This window comes from Canis aureus, chromosome 6 (assembly GCF_053574225.1).
Source record: "Canis aureus isolate CA01 chromosome 6, VMU_Caureus_v.1.0, whole genome shotgun sequence".
NCBI lineage: Eukaryota > Metazoa > Chordata > Mammalia > Carnivora > Canidae > Canis > Canis aureus.
The window spans coordinates 66812011-66832114 of record NC_135616.1 but is presented as its reverse complement, the minus strand read 5'-3'; the positions used below and the strand labels follow the sequence as shown (position 1 = coordinate 66832114).

Sequence of the window (20104 nt, the reverse complement as noted above, 5' to 3'; positions counted from 1 at the left end):
TTTCTACAATTAAAAATTTGGAGGCTATGATTATTAAATGACTTCCTTTTTCTCTGTGTATTGGCAGGGCCACTAGGGCATGCCACTTGATGTCACCACAGAGTAGGTACAAATTGATAGTCTTCAGACTGACTTTTTGCCATGTCAGGAAGTGATGGGTAATATGAAGACATGATTGACAGAAATAGAATTTGGCACTTGTCCTAGACAATATTATTTTTCTCCTTATTTAGCCACCTTCTCCATGGCAGTTTGTCTCATAGACTGCAATTCTCAGACACTAGGGCACAGAAAACCTAGAAAAAATAATACAGGATAAGTTCAGCCTACCTCCACCCACTTGTATCTCACCAATTATTTAATTGTTAGCTAAAAACAGTCACTTTTTTTTTTAAAGATTTCTTTATTTATGAGACACAGAGAGGGAGAGAGACAGATGCAGAGACACAGGCAGAGAGAGAAGCAGGCTCCATGCAGGGACCCTGACATGGGACTCGATCCCGGATCTCCAGGATCAGGCCCTGGGCCGAAGGCAGCCCTAAAACGCTGAGCCACCCGGGCTGCTCAGAATGGTCACTTTTAAGTGAGATGTAGTCTTGAGTGAAACTTTTAAATACCCCAAACAAAATGCTATAAAAGCCAAACAAAACAGTGAATACTACTAAAATGTAGATACTTATTTTCATATCAATTCTATTACCTACCAGTTACATTTTGGATTTTTTAACCTTATTACTATTTTTTTTAGAAGTTTACCATTTAACCTTTCTAGGCTTCCATGTACTTGCTAGTAAAATGAGCAAATTGATTCCCAGCCCTCTTGGGTTCCACCTGTGAGGAATCAGAAGCTATTTGTCAGTATTTCACAAAACCTGATGTAAGTCATTTTATTACTCTTTATGTTTTATTACATAATTTTGGTTAATATAATATGAACATTTATATTAATAGATGAAATATTTTTTAATTAAAAAAATTATTTATCTTAGAGAGAGAGGGAAAGAGAGTACTCAGGTGAGGAGAGGGTAGAGGGAGAAAATCCTCAAGCAAACCCCACACTGAGCACGGAACCTGGCACAGGGCTTGATCCCAGGACCTATGAAATCACTGGCTGAGCCAAAACCAATAGTCAGAAGCTTAACCAACTGAGCCACCCAAGTGCCCCAACAGATAAAATCTTTTAATATTTGAAGACCATGGGAAGAAAGGGAAGTTTTCTAAAGGAAGACTCCTTTTTGATGATAACATTACTAGTCACTAAAGTCTCCTAGATCTCTTCTAGTACTAAAAATGGTGTCAATCCTGAAAGCTATAGTGTTAGAAATCTTTTTTGTGGTGATCAGTAATGTCCTTTTCCATGGGTAATATTAATCACTTTATATTACAGCATTTTTGTCTTTGCTAGAACCAGTTTGCTTTCTCCATTCAAAATACTTAGCTTCGAAGCAGTGTTTTTATGTACTTAAATAAAAACAAAATCTTAGAATATATCTGTTGCTTTTAATATTCCACAATTAAAACAGGCAAGGCTTTATTTATTTATTTATTTATTTATTTATTTATTTATTTATTTTTGGTTGGAGTGTTTTAAATAGTCTTTTTCCTTTGTTTCTAAACAATCTCAGTTTTTTCTTACCTGTCCTAATCTTTTGGCTTCAGTTACTATGAATTCAGAACAGTGTTACAAGCTTATAGTAAAAACTGTACCAAAAAACAGAGAGAGAAGGGGGAAGGAAGAAGGAAAGGAATTACAGTAGTGTTATTTGTAAGTATGAAAATTATGGCAATAGAAACATTTATTTCTTGGCTGTAAAATATTTTCAGGGTTCATATATATGCAAGACCAACTGTATATTAGAACTATTTCTGTTACAGTTATAACTATAATCCTGTTATGTGTTTGTTCTTTATTATCGAGTTTGAGGCATTTTATATTGTTATGTCACTGAGTGTAATAAAACATAAGCATCTCTTTCACTGAAATAATAAATATTCAGTTTACAAGTGATTATATGTGTCTAGTACCCACATAGCTAAATTATGACTTAATGGCTGGTTTAGCTCTTTGCTTCTATGTGTCTAAAGACATGGATTAGTATATATTAATCAGGTTGATCATAGGTCTGTTATATGGTTTAAAATTCCCATTGTTTTACTGTTTTGCCCTACATCATGATTCTCTTGAGTTTATTACAACAGAATCCATTACTTAAGAGCTTTTAAAAAATGGGGTTTGGCGGGAAGGTTAAGGTCAGGGGAGAAGTAGGGGATGTGAATTAAAGCAACCACACTGGCTTGCTTTCTTATTAACATACCTGATGAAAAATAAAATTACAATTATTTATGTACTATCCACTATCATTTCCTCCTATTTTATTTTATTTTTTTTTCTTTCTAAAACTGTAAGTTGGGGAATGTCCCTGGTCACGGAGTAACCCAGTTGCAGGATGGCATCTTCATAAAAAAAGTCGACTATCATCTAAATTAATGTTTTTAAACTGTAGGTTATGACCGAATACATAGGTCAGGAAATGAAAATACCTGGGGTCATCACAAGCATTAAAAACATATGTATGAATAGAATATAGTAGAATAAAATATACCTGATTATATCTAATGTGTTTATTTACCAGTTGTATCTATTTCTTTTAGTTTATGTATACTATAATAACCTGATGTTTTAGAATTTTGCAAAGTACAGTGGAAACTGACAGGAAGAAGCATTGACTTTACTTGGAGCAAAAGAGAGGGATTGTGGAAAAGCCTCCAGAAGAAATAAAGTTTAAATTGGATCTTTGAAAATGCAGAGGCATTTCCACATGCTCTTGGAGGAGCATATTGGGGATAAACAGTGGGAGAGGACGTGGAGTGCAGTTTTCCAAGGAAACACCTATCCAGATACAATTCATTGTGACATCAAAATACATGACATATTTGGGGTTGAGGAGGATAACAAATAGTCTGCTGTGCTGGAGTTGTAAGAGAATAAGGATCCAATTATTATTATAGAGAAAATTAAAGAATACTATGTTCTATTCATACATGGAGATTTTAGAATTCAGTATTTTGAGGTGTAACGATGCAGGTAATAATTCCAGATAAGGGACGCCTGGGTGGCTCAGCGGTTGAGCACCTGCCTTTGGCTCAGGGCGTGATCCCAGAGTCCCAGGATCAAGTCCCACATCAGGCTTCCTGCATGGAGCCTGCTTTGCCCTCTATGTCTCTGCCTCTCTCTCTCTCTCTCTCTCTCTTTCTCTCTCATGAATAAATAAAATATTTTATTGAAAAAAGAAAAAGAATTCCAATAAATGCAGAACAAAAATTTCACATAATAAAATTAACTATCCTGAATCATCTAGTATGGCTCACCCTTCTTACAAACTTATTTTTTATTTCAAATAACACTGAGATCCATAAATTGAATTAGCAAGCTTATACCATTGCAAAATAAGTATAAAAAAATAAATATATTCTTGGGGATCCCTGGGTGGTTCAGTGGTTTAATGCCTGCCTTTGGCCCAGGGTGTGATCCTGGAATCCTGGAATCGAGTCCCGCATTGGGCTCCCTGCATGGAGCCTGCTTCTCCCTCTGCCTGTGTCTCTCATGAATAAATAAATATATAAAATTTAAAATAAATAAATAGGGCAGTCCCGGTGGTGCAGCGGTTTAGCGCCGCCTGCAGCCCGGGGTGTGATCTTGGAGACCCGGGATCGAGTCCCATGTCGGGCTCCCTGCATGGAGCCTGCTTCTCCCTTTGCCTGTGTCTCTGCCTCTCTCTCTCTCTCTCTCTCTCTCTGTCTCTATGAATAAATAAATAAAATCTTTAAAAAATAATAATAATAATAATAAAATATATAAATAAATATATTCTAAAAAACTAACTTTATCAAGAATTATTCTTCATTTGCATAAGAGTATAATAGCATATCTTCAGAATAGGTTATAATTCTGAAATCACTTTTCTAAAAATAAAATATGTATAAATCTGGTGAAAACTAAGAAAAATCTTGTAAACCCAGTAGCTCTTTGAGGAACATATAGGTGCTTTGAAAGTTTTTGAATGGTTCTTAGAAATTTTTATCAAATATTTTATTATCTGAGAGCTATGGCATTAAACATATTAAAGTAATAATCTGCTTTCATTCTTGATATATTGGCATGAGTAGAAATTGGAATTTATTGCCAAAATAGGCTATTTTCATCAGCATTTATAAAATTACCTAGAAATATTTGTTTTTATTTTTAAGTATATTTTTAGACTTTAATTCACAGGCCAAAGTACGTTTTTATGTACACATCTACCTTTTTCCAGATTCTGTGCTGCCGCAGATGTTTGAGATTTTAGAAGATCTGACTCTAGGAAACTGAAGTGTCATTGAAACATAGGTTTGGACACTTGGTATCAAAAGCAGTGTTTTTCATCTTTTTTAAACCTGTTGATAAGTATTAAACTCTTCTGCTAAGTATAAAAATCTCACACCAATAATTATAATAATGATGATTTTCTTTTCTTTTTTTTTTTTTCAAATTACATATGCTTTATACTCCCCTATGCCCAACCAGGGATTCTCCCTCTTATGCTATTCTAGATAGTCTTGCCCTTAAGGAAGACAATAGTTCAAAAAAGTAGCAGAATACCCCTGGTATTTATTTCTCCTCTATTTCTATATGGGAACTTGGATTATTAGAGAGAAGTTTTTCCTATACATTCAGTCAGTCAGCAAAGATGGATTCAGCCTACTATATGCAGGCTCTTACAATACAAAGATGGTGATGATGGTCTACACAAAAATTTAAATGTGAATGTTAATAGCATAATTTATATAGTAAAAAAAGATTAGAAACAATCCAAATGTCTGTTAACTGATGAATATTTAAACGAAATGTGGTATATCCACTCAACATAGTATGATTCAACAGAAAGGAACAAACTATTAATACATGATACAAAATGGATGAACCTCAAAATCATGCCAAGAAGCCAGACAGATATAAAAGACAACATATTGTATGATTCCTTATTTATAAAAGTGTCCAGAAAAGGTAAATGAGTAGAAACAGAAAGGAGATCAGTAGTTACCTGAGGCTAGGGGTAGGAGTGAGGATTGACAGCCAGTGGCCATAATAGAAGTATATGGGATGTTAGAAATGTTCTAAAATTATGTTGATGATTACACAACTCTAGAAATTTACTAAAAATTGACAAACTATGTTTACCGCAGGTGAATGCAATGCTATGCAAAGTATATCCGAAAAAGCTATTAAAAAATTTCTCACCATTAAAAAATGAAGTTTTTTTGTTTGTTTGTTTGTTTGTTTTTTGCCTCAGAAGCATTGGCTTAGAGAGCACGCAGTCAGTGAACAAACATAAAAGAATTATGTTCAGTGTGCTTTGTATGTGTATTTGTGACCTCATGAGAAGGGAGTTTCAAGTTGTGCCTGAGAGTTTTTAGGTAAGAAGGACTATAGATAGAAAATGATATTTGAGATCAGCCTTGTAAAATGAGTAAGGAGTTTACCAGATGGTGCAGGATTTGTTTCTTGACTTGCTGCTGGCACGCAGGAAGTAATGGTTCCTCTTTCTTTCCAGTTTTTGGACTTCTTTCATTTTTAGTATCTAAGTAATAAAAGATGTAAATAATTATAAAATTTATATATTGACAACCCTGGCTAAGGAAGGTAAACAAATGGCAAGTTCATATGTTAATTTCCCAACAATGAAAGTTTATTGTTCGGGAGGCCCCGGGTGGCTCCACAGTTGAGCGAGCCTCTGCCTTTGGCTCAGGGTGTGATCCAACGTCCTGGGATCAGTCCTGAATTGGGCTCCCTGTGAAGAGCCTGCTTCTCTCTGTCTCTGGCTCTCTCTGTGTCTCTCATGAATAAATAAATAAAATCTTTTTTTATAAAAGGTTTATCGTTCATATTACTTATGATTTTCTGGATTTTGGGTCTCACTAATTACCTAAAGTTTTTAATCAGCCAACTAATTTGTTGACCTTGGATAAATGCTCACATTCTTTCATTATACGAGTGTTTGTATTTGTGTATGCTGTTTTTTCAAATGGCTTTTAAGTGGTTAGGACATAAGTACTTAAGTTGTTAATAAAACAGAAGTGTTAGAGAGCAGCCCGGGTGGCCCAGGGTTTAGCGCTGCCTTCAGCCAAGGGCGTGATCCTGGATATCCAGGATCCTGTCCCACTTTGGGCTCCCTGCATGGAGCCTGCTTCTTCCTCTGCCTGTGTCTCTGCCTCTCTCTCTCTCTCTCTCTCTCTCTCTCTCTTTGTCTCTCATGAATAAATAAATAAAATCTTAAAAAAAAAAAACAAAAAACAGAAGTGTTAGATATATCATTTTTTTAGACAGATGTATCTTTTAATCTAAGAGTATCATGAAAAAAATACTGAATAACTAAGTATACAGTGAACTAAGAAAACCAAAAAGTTCTATATTGTTTTTGATCAGAAGGATAATAAGATGAACAATTTTGGAATAGAAATGCTTGACTTCTATAAAAAGAACCTTGAGATTCATTTTGCCTTTTTAGTATGAGATTTGAAAATTAGGGATCCCTGGGTGGCGCAGCGGTTTGGCGCCTGCCTTTGGCCCAGGGCGCGATCCTGGAGACCCGGGATCAAATCCCACGTCGGGCTCCTGGTGCATGGAGCCTGCTTCTCCCTCTGCCTGTGTCTCTGCCTCTCTCTCTCTCTGTGACTATCATAAAAAAAAAAAAAAAAAAGAAAAAAAAATTAGGTGAACAGTTCTCTTTCTCATAATATGGAAGACTAGGAAGAAATTCTGAAAACCTCTTAGTATAAAACAGTAAAATGCTGCATAAAATATGCAAAATTATTAGATACAAAATAAAATACATGCTTAATCGGGCTAAAGACCTAAAAGAGAATATCAAAACCATGCACAAAAAAGAAACTATCAAAACTGACTTTTAAAAAAAAAAAACTGACTTTTTAAGATAACCAATTAGAGAGGTGCCTAGGTGGCTTAGTTGGTTAAGTGTCTGCTCAGGTCATGGTCTCGAGGGTCCTGGGATAGGCTGGCATTCTGCTCTTTGCTCAGCAGGGCGTCTGCTTCTATCTCTCCCTCTGCCCCTTCCCCTTTCATGTACATGGCACGGCTCTCTTGCTCTCTCTCAAATGAATAAAATCTTAAAATCAGAACTTTTTCAAATGAAAATATAATCACTGAAATTAATATCTTAGCCAGTTAAGCCTGTGAATTAGGTAAAAATTAAGACAAAATTTATTCACTTGTACATAGAGCTGAAGTAGTTACCCAGAATACAACAGAAAGAGATAGAGAGGAAAATATAAGCTATGTAAAAGAACAAGAAGGTCAAGAGGCCATAGTTGATATCTATGATTTGCTTTTTCCACAAACCAATCCATATTTCTTGTGCCCTCAGCCAGAAGCTCAGCTGGCTGGGGTTCTTTACTGAATGGAATGACCCAAACTGAAATTACTGAAGGGTCTGAATCCTCAATTTTTGACTTTAATTTCTGTAGTTTTCCACTAACTTTTATTACTTGTCACGGAAATACTAGGATGTGTTTGAGACAGTTTCCTGGGTTATGGACACAATCCTCCTTACTCTTATTGTGTACCAGCAACTCACTTTCACTTTGGTAATCAAGATGAGTCACTAACCAGTAAACAACATCTTTGCCTGCTGGGTCCAAAATGTCCAGGTGGCAGTGTCATCTTCTAATTCAGTAGAACCATTGTTGCATTCCTCTGAAAGAAGCATTTTCTTTTGAGAACTAACCAATAGGCAGAGCTCAAGTTACAGATTGGTAAGCTAAAATTGAATGAATTTTTAGCATAATAGTGAGATGAGCCACTCCCATTTCCATCCCTTGATTCTTAGACTCTGTATTTTGGGTATGTTTGTGAAAGCATCAATAAGTATAATAGTCTTAATACTGCATCCTGTAAGACAGAACCCAATTATTACTGAGGTTTGTCTCCCAGCTCACTTTGGAGTGTCTCTCTTTAGGCCAGCAATTTCTGGATATGTAGTAAGATCATTTTATTCCATGGATATGCTTATTGCTTTACTACCTTTGCTGTTAATTGAGTTTCTTGATCAGAAACAAAGCTGTGGAGAATACCGTGAAAATGGATAAGGCATTCCAGTTGATGGTAGTGCTAACCAGGAACATTAATGAGCAAGAAAGGCACAACCATATCAAGAATACATTTAGTCCAGAGAGGACAAATCTCTGCCTCCTGCATCCAATGCATCCAATGCATCCAACCTGCTACTAGGTGGCTAAGCAGTATTTATGGGGAATGGTGTCATTTCTAGGGCTAAGACCATGCAGGTGTCTGTTGCCAGATAAGAAGCTGCATAATTAGGTGCATAGCTTCATACTAAGTGCTATAGGCTCTGTTGATTTGCTCCAGTTATGATACCACATCTAAATAATAGCTGCCAGAGTGACTACTTAAGTTTACTCTAATCCACAGTCATTCTTCAAGATCCATTCAACTTCCACACAGACTAAACAGATGAATTAAATGAGGATATCATAGATACCAACATCCCTGTGTCTTTCAAGTCCCTGGTGGTGGTACAACCTAGGGATGTGTTTTTGCCTCTTGGTTATTATTGTGATAGGAAGAAGTTTTAGGAACTTCCATTAGTCCTTCCTACAATAGTGGCTCTTAACGCCTGGGTCATAGTCAACGTGGAGATTTCAACAAGTGGCCTGATATTTCTAATCCAATTATACGTTCTAGAATGGAGAAAGAATCATAATGTGAGTGTGTGGACCAAGTGGATCCATAATGAGTTAAACCTTGGTTAGTATTTCATCTGTCACCTGAACACTATAAATTTCCATTTGATTGCTGGACCAAGTGGCATTTGGAATCTCCAGAAATTTGTATCAGTTCAGAAATACATGGCATAATTCTAAGGTGGAATCCAAGATCCCTTCCTTCTAGTGTATTCTCTACCTTCTCCCAATTATTTAATCAAACATCTACCTAGGTGTTGCTATGAAGGAATTCTGCAGCTGTAATTAAAGTCCCAAACCAATTGACTTTAAGAATGAGTGATTATCCTGAGTGAACCTGACCTACTCACATAAGCCTTTAAAAGAGACAGAATATTTGTCCTGAGGAGAGAGATTCAAATCATAAGTATTCACAAGGTTGTACAACCATCACTGTTATATAATTCCAGAACATTTTCATTGCCTCCAAAAAAACCCATACCCATTAGCTGTCACTCCTAATTCTTCCTGCCCCCTAGAACCTGGCAACCACTAATCTACATTCTGTCTCTGGATGCCTACTCTGGACATTTCATATAAATGGATAATAATAAAACAATATGTGGCATTTTATGTCTGGCTTCTTTGACTTACCATGATTTCTTTAAGATACATTCATGTTATGGTATGTATTAGTACTTCATTCTTTTTTATGAGTGAATATTCCATTATATCTATATTATGCATGCCATGTTTCACTTATCCTTTCATCAGTGAATGGACATTTAGGTTGTTTCCACTTTTTGACTATTGTGAATACAAATTTACGTATATGTACACGTTTTTGTGTGAACATATATTTTCAGTTCTCTTGGGTATATACCTAGGAGTGAAATTGCTGGATCTTAAGGTAACTAACTCTGTGTTTAACTTTTTGAGAATTGACAAATGGTTTTCCAAATTATAATGTGGCTGTACCACTTTGCATTCTCACTTTTAGTGGCTTTTTAGATTCTATATCTTTATCTGCAAAAAAAAAAAAAAAAGGTACACTTGAGGTTTTGCAAGGGAGGGAAATGTGGGATAGAATGGTAGGATGAGATGTTATACCAAAAACACTTTTTTTCGTATCCAGTTCTAAATACTACATGTTACATTTTTTTCCTAAAAGTTTTAGGGAAGCAGAACAAAATTAACAGTAAAAAAAAAAAAAAAATCAAGTCAGTGAGAACTTTACCAGCTTTTTTTATCTTAATTTGAAATTTTGTTTTTTGGGTTTTGGGGTTCTTTTGTTTTTTGTTTTTTATAGAAAAGCTTGCAGAGGCTCAGCGCAGGTTTGCTACACTTCAGAATGAACTTCAGTCATCACTGGATGCCCAGAAAGAGAGCACTGGTGTTACTACACTGCGACAGCGCAGGAAGCCAGTCTTCCACTTGTCCCATGAGGAACGTGTCCAACATAGGAATATTAAAGACCTTAAACTGGCCTTCAGCGAGTTCTACCTCAGTCTTATCCTGCTGCAGAACTATCAGGTACTTAGATTCTTATTCTGGAGAATGGAACTTTCAAATAATTGGGAAATTTGGAATCAACCTTGAACTATACTAATGTGCCAATCCAAAAAGGGAACTCTTTATTTTGCATGTCATTATTTTTTAGGTTCTTAATGTGATTTTACATGTTTTAATTGGCTAAAAAACATGTATTAAAGGTGACAAAATAATGTTAATAAGACTTCTGTTTTTGAAGATTAGTTTCTAAAACCTTCTGTACAGTGTGCACAAGTAACCCTTGATTCATGGTTTGCTTCCTATTTTTAGAGGCATCTTTGGTGTAGTGGTAAGTAGAAATAAGAAATTATATATGTCTATCCAGCTGCTGCTGGCTGTGTAAGAGCTTTACATTGCTCCAAGCCTATAGCAAAATTTCACAAAGGCAATTAGACAGTTAAGTTCTTGAAACTAACACTAATAATATAATTATTAATTATAAAAGTTTTGTTCTATTCGCTATTCCTTAAAGCTGGCTATTCTGTAAGAATATATTGAGAGTGAGGAGAAAGGAAACTTAATTGAAGGCAATCTCTAAATCAAGGTGTATGCACCTAGGAGTGTTTAAGATGATGTGTTAAAGTATGAGACAAAAATTATAAGCAAACTAGCAAGCAAGCAAAGTCTCATTCAGAGGGAGTGCTCAGTTTTTTTACTGATAGGGATATGTGATCAGCAAATTTAGAAACCTTGGTTTAAAAAACTATGCAAATCCACAGTTTCCTGCTTTTTTTGCATGTATCAAAGAACAGCAATTTGAGAATGTAGAAAACTGTAGTATTAAAAAAAAGAAGAAAACTGTAGTATTTTGATATTACACAAATGGAGAAGTGCAAGCTCCTACCCATTATCAACAAAACCCTGTATGTATGATTACTGCTTCTGACTCTTTTCGCACTCCATCCCCAAACTGAGAATCGATGGAAGCAAAATGAAAGTTAAAAGAAAAAGATAAGGGATCCCTGGGTGGCACAGCGGTTTGGCGCCTGCCTTTGGCCTAGGGCGCGATCCTGGAGACCCAGGATCGAATCCCATGTCGGGCTCCCGGTGCATGGAGCCTGCTTCTCCCTCTGCCTGTGTCTCTGCCTCTCTCTCTCTCTCTCTCTCTCTCTCTCTCTCTCTCTCTGTGTGACTATCATAAATAAAAAATAAATAAAAAAGAAAAAGATAATTGGGGCACCTGGATGGCTCAGTGGTTGAGTGTCTACCTTTGGTTCAGGGCGTGATCCCGGAGTCCTGGGATCAAGTCCCACATCAGGCTCCCCACAGGGAGCCTGCTTCTCCCTCTGCCTCTCTCTCTATGTCTCTCATGAATAAATAAATAAAAATCTTTAAAAAAATAAGAAATAGATCATCTTCCCTTTTCTATGCTGTTTCATACATACTCTCATAGTAGAGGGAAAATACATACCTATACCAGTCCTTCAAAAACAAAGAACTAATAAATGTATTCAGTGTATGATAAATCCAAAATATTTTCTAATAATATTCTTTTGATCATGAAGCAAAATAATATAAATTAGCCTTTTTGTACATGAGAAAATTGAAATAAAAATGTAAAAAAATGTTTTGAGTTTAAGACTTCCATTAATTTACTTGATATAGAAATAATAGGATTCATAGTTCAAGGATGCTTTTATTACTGATAGCATACTACCTTGAAATAAATGGATGGAATAAGAAAGAAGAGTCTTTTTTTTTTTTTTTTTAAGATTTATTTATGAGAGAGAGAGCACATGGTGGGGAAGGATAGGAGAGGGGGAGAGTCTCAAGCAGACTCCTCACTGAGCATGGAGCTTCATGTGGGGCTCGATCTCACTACCTTGAGATCACAACCTGAGCCAAAATCAAGAGTCAATCGCTTAACCAGCTATGCCACCCAGGCACCTCGAGAAAGAAGAATCTTATCCTTTTAGTAGTAAATGCTTATATGAAAGCATTGTTATTTCCTTCAGTACTCACTCTAAAGTCAACTCATCAATGTGTAGTGCTTATTATTTTTCTTCTTTTGTAGTGGTGGAAATTATAGTAGTTTTTCCCATTTCTTTCTTTAGAATCTGAATTTTACAGGGTTTCGAAAAATCCTCAAAAAGCATGACAAAATCCTGGAAACTTCCCGTGGAGCAGATTGGCGAGTGGCTCATGTTGAAGTGGCCCCATTTTATACATGCAAGAAAATCAACCAGCTCATCTCTGAAACTGAGGTACAGTAATCTCACTTATGTACCACATATTTTCAAGAGCATTAATGTCTTATTTTTAATGAATTAATTCCTCATCTCTATTCTCCTTTTGTAATTAGTTGCTAGCTTTGAATAAAATATTCTTACTGATGATTTTTTTTCTTTTGCTTTATCAGCATACATTCACCAAGAGGTTTTCAGAATACCATGTACATAAATGATTCACAATTATTTATGTATCACTTAAGATTAGTAGAACCTGTGTCAAAATTGAATGTGTCTTTCTAGGCTGTAGTGACTAATGAACTTGAAGATGGTGACCGACAAAAAGCTATGAAACGATTACGTGTCCCCCCTTTGGGAGCTGCTCAGGTTAGTATTTACTTCCAGTTGTTTGGTTGGTTAGTTTTGCCTATTTAGTTAGTAATCAACACAATTTGTTTAGTTGATAAAATATTCTAGTTTCACTACTTTAAAAAAATATGTCAAGGGCATCTGAATGATTCAGTCCATTCAGCTTAGGTCATGATCTCAGAGTCCTGAGATTGAGTCCCCTATCAGGCTCTGCACTGGGTGTGGAGCCTGTTTAAGATTCTCTCACTCCCTCTCCCTCTGCCCCTCAATGCTACTCTCTCTCTTAAAAAAAAAAACAAAAATGTCGACCAAATTTTAATAGTTGTTACTTTTGTTATTTTGTTTTAAAAAATGAAGTACCAGATCTTACTTCATGATGAATTGTAATGTCTTCCCACTCTTCTCTTCTTATGCTGTATTCCTTCTCTTATTTATTCTTATCAACATGCTAACTTCTTGGCCTCCCCAAATTACTGAGAGATTTATTTGATGATATGGTCACTAGATGTTTAATATTAGATATTTAATGATACTGGGTGGGAAGATTCAGTTATGCTGGGCTACAACATAACTTCATCCAAAGTGCCATAGTTACATTAAAAAAAAATTATTTAATGACATTTACACAGTAATTATACCAAAAATATTTAGGTAACATATTCTGTTTCATAAAATAAATCTCAATAAACTTAAAAGGATTAAATCATAAAGTATTCTCTGACCACAATGGAATGGAAATCAATAATAAAAAGAGCTTCCCCATCCTAGTAAAAGGCATTTACCTAAAAACTCTAATCAATATCATACTAAATGGTGAAACACTGAGTACCTTCCCTCTAGTAACAAAAAAGGATATTCAGTCTAACTACTTTCATTCCACATTGTACTAGGGAGTCTAGCCAGTATAGTAGGATAGGAAAAAGGAAGAGGCATTCAGATTAGAAACAAAGAACTAAAATTGGTGGGGTTTTTTGCTGATGACATGGTAACCTATGTAGAAAAATCTTGTGAAGCATTAGAATAGCTACTAGAACTAATAAATGAATTTAGCATGGTTGTAGACTATAAGATCAATATATAAAATAAATTATGTTTTTATATACCATCAAGAACAATTTGAAATAAAAAATGTTTAAATGTTATTTATAATTAATTATGTGGAGATAAATCTGACAATTGAGTGTAAGACCTTTACATTGAAAACTATAAAACTTTGCTGAGAGAAATTAAAAAAGACAAATGCATGAGAGATATATCATGTTCATGGATTAGAAAACCCAATATTTCTAAGTTATCATTTCTTTCTAAATTGATCAATAATGCAACACAATCCAGCTCAAGATCTCAATAGTCCTTTATATTTATTATATATATATTATATATACATAATATGTAATATGATAATATACATAATATAATATATACATAATATGTAATATAATGTGTGTGTGTGTATATATATATATATATATATATATATATATATACGTACATAAAACTGGTTAGCAAATTAAAAAATTTATATGGCAATACAGAGGACCAAGAACAACCAAACAGTTTTGGAACAACTTAGTTGAAAGATCGATACTACCTCATATCAAACTTACTAAAACTACAGTAATCAAGACAATGTGGTATTAATGTCAAAATCAGTAAATCAATGAATGAAACAATAAAAATCCAAAATTAGATCAATAAATACACGGACAACTGATTTTCAATAAAGATGTAAAGACAGGTAAGTGGAAAAAGGAAAATCTTTTCAACAAATGATGCTGAAGCAATTGGCTTCCAAGTGAAAAAAAAAAAAAAGAACGAACTTCCACACATCTTTTATACTATACACAAAAATTAATTTTAAGTATACCATAGACTTACATGGAAACTAAAACTACACATTTTTGAAGAAAATATAGGAACAAGTCCTGATGACTGGTTTATGCAAAGATTTCTAAGAAATAAAACCAAAAGCACATCATTAAAATTTAAAACTTCTGCTTTCAGAAGACAATGTTAAGAGAATGAAAAGAAAAGCAACAGACTAGTAAAAAATACAGTAGATAAAAGACTTGCATTCAAAATATATAAAGAACTCCAGTACTCAAAAATAAGAAAATAAACAGCCCAGCTTAGAAATGGGCAAGAGATCTGAATAATCAAAGGTGTATGAGTAGCAAGTAAACATGAATAGTTGTTCAGTATCATTAGTCGTAAGGAAATGCAAATTAAAACTATAGGGATGTAACATACACCTATTAGAATGACTAAAAACATTGACACTAATTGTTGGAGGAACAAAGCTCTGAGATTTCATATGCTGCTAGTGGAAAGTAAAATGATGCAAGCATATTGAAAAACAATTTGGCAGTTTCTTAAAAATTGAAACTTCACCTACCATATAATCTGGCCATTATACTCATAGGTGTTACCCCAAGACAAATGCAAGCATATTTTCATATAAAGATGTATACAAAAGGGGCACCTAGCTGGCTCAGTCAGTAGAGCATTCAGTTCTTGATCAGGGTTCTGAGTTTGAACCTCATGTTGGGTGTAGAGCTTTCTTTAAATTACTAAATAAAATCCTTTAAAAAATGTTTCATACACATGCACACAAAGTTTCACAAGTGTTTTGAAGCAACTTTATTCATAATAGCCTAAAACTGGAAACAACTCATATACATATCAATAGGGAAATGGATAAACAAGTATGATATATCCATACAATGGCATACTACTCAGCAATAAGAAGGAATTAAACATTGATATATAGAACCATGAGTGCATCTTAAAATAATTACTCTGAATGAAAGAAGCCAGACCAAAGAAGAGAATATACTGTATGATTCTGTTTACCTAAAATTTTGGAAAATGCAGACTACTATATAATGACAGAAAGTAGATCCATGATTGTCAGGGGTTGTGGGGTGAGATGGGGTGTGGTAAGAATAAAAGCATTACAGAAGGGCATAAGGAATCTCTCAGGGTAGGGGGATCAGCGTGTTCATTGTCTTGATTATGGTGATAATTTCCTAAGTGTTTACATATCAAAACATCAAATTGTACACTTTAAATATGTGCAGTTTAGTATATGTCTTATAAAACTATTACAAATAAGAAAGGTAATCTTGAAAAATTCAGGTATTTCTGAATGCATGAAGAGGTAGTAAAGCTAAGAAATACTTAGTAAAGCTAAGTATCCTTGGTGAGGAAGGAAGGTTATGGATCTGGCAGGGGTAGAGACTTGAAAAGTAATAGAAATGTTCTGTTTCTGAAGATGGATGATAGGTGCAGGTACATTTTATTATTCAATTCCTAACAGTCCAGATATGTTATTTGTATTCTTTTGTAAATGATAAATTACACAACTTTTTAAGCTAGAAAAATTTTTTTTGAAAATACAAATAACCATCTTCCCTCTGGATGCTTTCATTCTTTTTTTTGTTTTTTGTTTTTTTTTTGGATGTTTTCATTCTTAAGCTAACAATTCAGGTACCTATTACTGATGAATGTGTAAGTCAGAGAAAGTCTCAATGCTTTTTTTCATTTAAAAGTTTTTAGAGGGGCACCTGGGTGGCTCAGTTGGTTGGGTGTCTACCTTCAGTTCGGGTCATGATCTCAGGGTCCTGGGATTGAGCCCCAAGTTGGTCTTTCTGCTCAGTGGAGAGCCTGCTTCTCCCTCTCCCTCAGCACCCTCCCCCGCCCCACATTTCTCTCTCTCTCTCTCTCTCTCTCTCTCTCTCTCAAGTAAATAAGAGAAAGAAAGAAAAAGAAAGAAGAAAGAAAGGAAGGAAGGAAGGAAGGAAGGAAAGGAAGGAAAGGAAGGAAAGGAAGGAAGGAAGGAAGGAAGGAAGGAAGGAAGGAAGGAAGGAAGGAGAAAAAGAATTTTTAGAAAACATTTAAACTGTCTTGAAAGTAATACCACCTTTAAAAAGAGAAGCTCTTTATAACATAGCAAATATTTAAAAACGGTTGATTTTCTTTTATCATTTCCTAAATATAAAACTACTATTAGAAAAATATTTTTTTTTTGTACCTACACACTCTGGAGATTCTGAGTCTCTGGAGAATCTCTATTATACCTTAAAAATTCACTTTAAATTACCCCAGTGTTAATAGTATAAGTAATATAGAAAATAAGTGTTCTTAATTTTGCCATTGTCTCCATGGTTCATAAGTACCAAATATGAGTAATAGTGACATACAAAATTTAAAGATATAAACATTGTAAAAATGAAGTTGCACTTAGATTTCTTCTCTAAGAAAAATTCAGTGTATATATGATTTGATTTTTAAGATTAAATTCTTTTTTATTTAGTAACTCAGATTTCTCTAAAGATATTCGAATAACTAGGAAATCTATTTTCTATTATAGGAGAATGAAAGGATGTTTCTTGGTTCTGATTTATAAAAATTCAGTTAATAAATTATTTTTCTTTTCATAGTAGAGCTTTGGGACTCATACTACTTAATTTATTGTTGCATATACTAAATATATGCAGTATTTTGCCCTGTACTCAGTGTGCTGTTTTTCCATCTACAGCCCGCACCAGCATGGACTACTTTTAGAGTTGGCCTATTTTGTGGAATATTCATTGTACTGAATATTACCCTTGTGCTTGCCGGTAAGTTGTTTAAATTTGGAATTAAATTATCCTTAGTGATATGCCTTTGTTATATTCTGTTCCTTTATCAAAACTAGTGTAAAACAAAGCTACTACTAAAAGAGAAATTTGTCAGGGCTAAGTTTTTTGTTCTTATAAATGATTGGGAGGGATGGAGTGGTGTTTGGTCATTTGTGTGGCTTGTTTTTCCTTTTGAATATAGTTATCCTTTAAGGGATCCCTGGGTGGCGCAGCGGTTTGGCGCCTGCCTTTGGCCCAGGGCGCGATCCTGGAGACCCGGGATCGATTCCCACATCGGGCTCCCGGTGCATGGAGCCTGCTTCTCCCTCTGCCTGTGTCTCTGCCTCTCTCTCTCTCTGTGACTATCATAAATAAATTAAAAAAAAAAAAAAATCTTTAGTTATCCTTTAAAACATTACTAGTTTATGACTTTTATTCCCCATCATTTTCTATTTTTTATGTACAATTTCTTTATACTTTTTCTAAGTTCAGACATTAAGAACCTCAGCTTCCTTGATCACAGTTGAGAATAAATAAGATTAAAAAATTCATGTACTAAAGCTCGTTCACTTTGCTTGTTGGAGATTCTCTCACATCCTTTCCAGAATGTATTTGCAATTACTTTGAATATAATTTTAAGAAACATGTTTATATAATTTCCTATTCTATAGAAGTTAAGAATTAAAGGTAGGAGGAATTGCTGAAAGTAAAAGCACTCCCAGCATCAAGAAATGATATAACAGCAAGGGAGGTATTATCTTACTAAAACTCCCAACAGAATTTGACATACCCCTCAGCAGCATTTGACATTGTGGATCATTCCTTCTTAAAACTCTTTCTTCACTTGGTTTTGCTGGGAAATCACATTCTGCTGACAGTTCTTGACAATCTCCTTTGGTAGCTCTTCTCTTCTTTGTGACATCTAAATGTTGAGCAATACTGCTGGGCTAAATCCTCCAATCTTTTTCTCTGTTGACACTCATTTCCTACCTAGGCAATCTTTTTCAAGCCTATGGCTAAGTATTATCTGTATGCTAATGACTCAAGTATGTATACTCTATCCTCTGAATGATATCTGGTTGACTATTTGGATTTAGAGTGGGCATTTCTAACTTACATGGACAAATTTTTTTTATCCCAAAATATACTTTCTTTTCCATATATCATCACCTTTTATCAGATTCTCAGGCCAAAACCTTTAGCCTCTCTTTAACCTCTCATACCTCATCTCCAATCCATCAGCAGATTCTATGGCTTTATCCTTAAAATGTGGTTTTTTTGGTTTCTCGGCTCAGCATGGAGTCTGCTTGAGAGTCTCTTCCTCTTTCTCATCCTCTCCCCCTGCTTTCACGCAATTACATGCAATTGCATAAGAGGCTTTTCCCCAAGATGTCTGTGCGGCTTACTCCTTCACTATATTTATGTGAATATATTTATGTAGTGTCTGTTCAAGTGCCACTTCTTCACTAAAGCCTTCCCTAATTATCCTTCTCTAAAAAAGTCTGTTCTATCCCTTCAGCCTACATTAGTTTTCTTCAGAGCACTTTTAAGTATACGATATAATATTACATATTTATATTTCTTCTGTTTTCCCACTGGAATATAAGTTCTTTGATCCCTGGACTCTTGTCTCCTATTCACCATTGCATCTCCAGCAATTAGAATACCACCTGGGCCATAGAAAGGGTTCAAAAAATATTAGTGGAAGCTAGAATGGATGGAAGAGAAGGGCAGAGATAAAATTAAATGATAAACAGAAAGCACAAACAGCAAAAAGACAAATCTCAAAGGTTCTTGCATTCAAGGACTTCAAGAGCAAATAATCCTGGTATACCCCCAAGAGTGTGTGCTTAGGCTTATAATAACTGTGAACCATTAATAAAGAATTAAATTCTGTTCCAGTAAATCTGCAAAGAAACATGACTTAGAAACAGATGGTATTGTATAAATATCCATCATATTCTATCTTCAGTGTTGAGTAATCACAATAGTGCTTGAACAAAGAAGTTTCTATTACTGTCGTACTGTTCTCGATTGCAGGGACTGTGTATTTTTCATTTTTGTATTTCAGGTTTCTAACACAGTGCTACACATATAGCAGATGTTTAAGAAAAAATTTACTGAACTTGTTTTTCCTCATTAACATTCTCCTTAATTAGGATTGTCAATTATAAATTATGACCCGAGTTGTAATGGCTCATAGAGAACATATGAACTTTACCTTCTGATAGTGTGTTTTCATTTGTGTTTTTAGAATTCTCTTTCCTCCCAGTTACTAAAAGTTGTATCTAATAATTATGGTCCACTATAAGCTCATGATTTAATATTGGTATAATTTATTATATTTTAATCTAGTTCTATTTCTTTAAATGAATGCAATCTATTTATATAAACTACAGGGAAATACTGCAATAAAAAACCCAGCCCTAGATTTTCAAGCTAGCTGTTAGGGAAGGAACACTAACTTGTCTTCAAAAGGTCTTGCCTGGATTTTAGTGTCAGCTCTACTGTTTAATTGTTTTGGCTTTAAGGATATCATTTAACTTCTCTGAAATAATTTCCTTATTTGTTAGGTGAGTTTATTACCTCAGATTTATAGTTTTGTTTTAGAAACTCATTCAACAGTTAAATTTGATATATCTCATGACTATGCTTGAT

The 20104-nt window shown here is 34.7% G+C and overlaps 1 protein-coding gene across 2 annotated transcripts in view; it reads left to right on the top strand.

The window, feature by feature from the left end:
• XPR1 (xenotropic and polytropic retrovirus receptor 1) overlaps positions 1 to 20104 on the top strand; it is a 218528-nt gene that overhangs the window by 134204 nt on the left and 64220 nt on the right. For both annotated transcript variants that reach the window (XM_077902071.1, XM_077902072.1), the window contains 4 exons: positions 10046 to 10269; positions 12342 to 12491; positions 12759 to 12842; positions 17365 to 17446. In XM_077902071.1, the coding sequence (XP_077758197.1) occupies positions 10046 to 10269; positions 12342 to 12491; positions 12759 to 12842; positions 17365 to 17446 (540 nt within the window). The remainder of the gene's footprint in view (positions 1 to 10045; positions 10270 to 12341; positions 12492 to 12758; positions 12843 to 17364; positions 17447 to 20104) is intronic.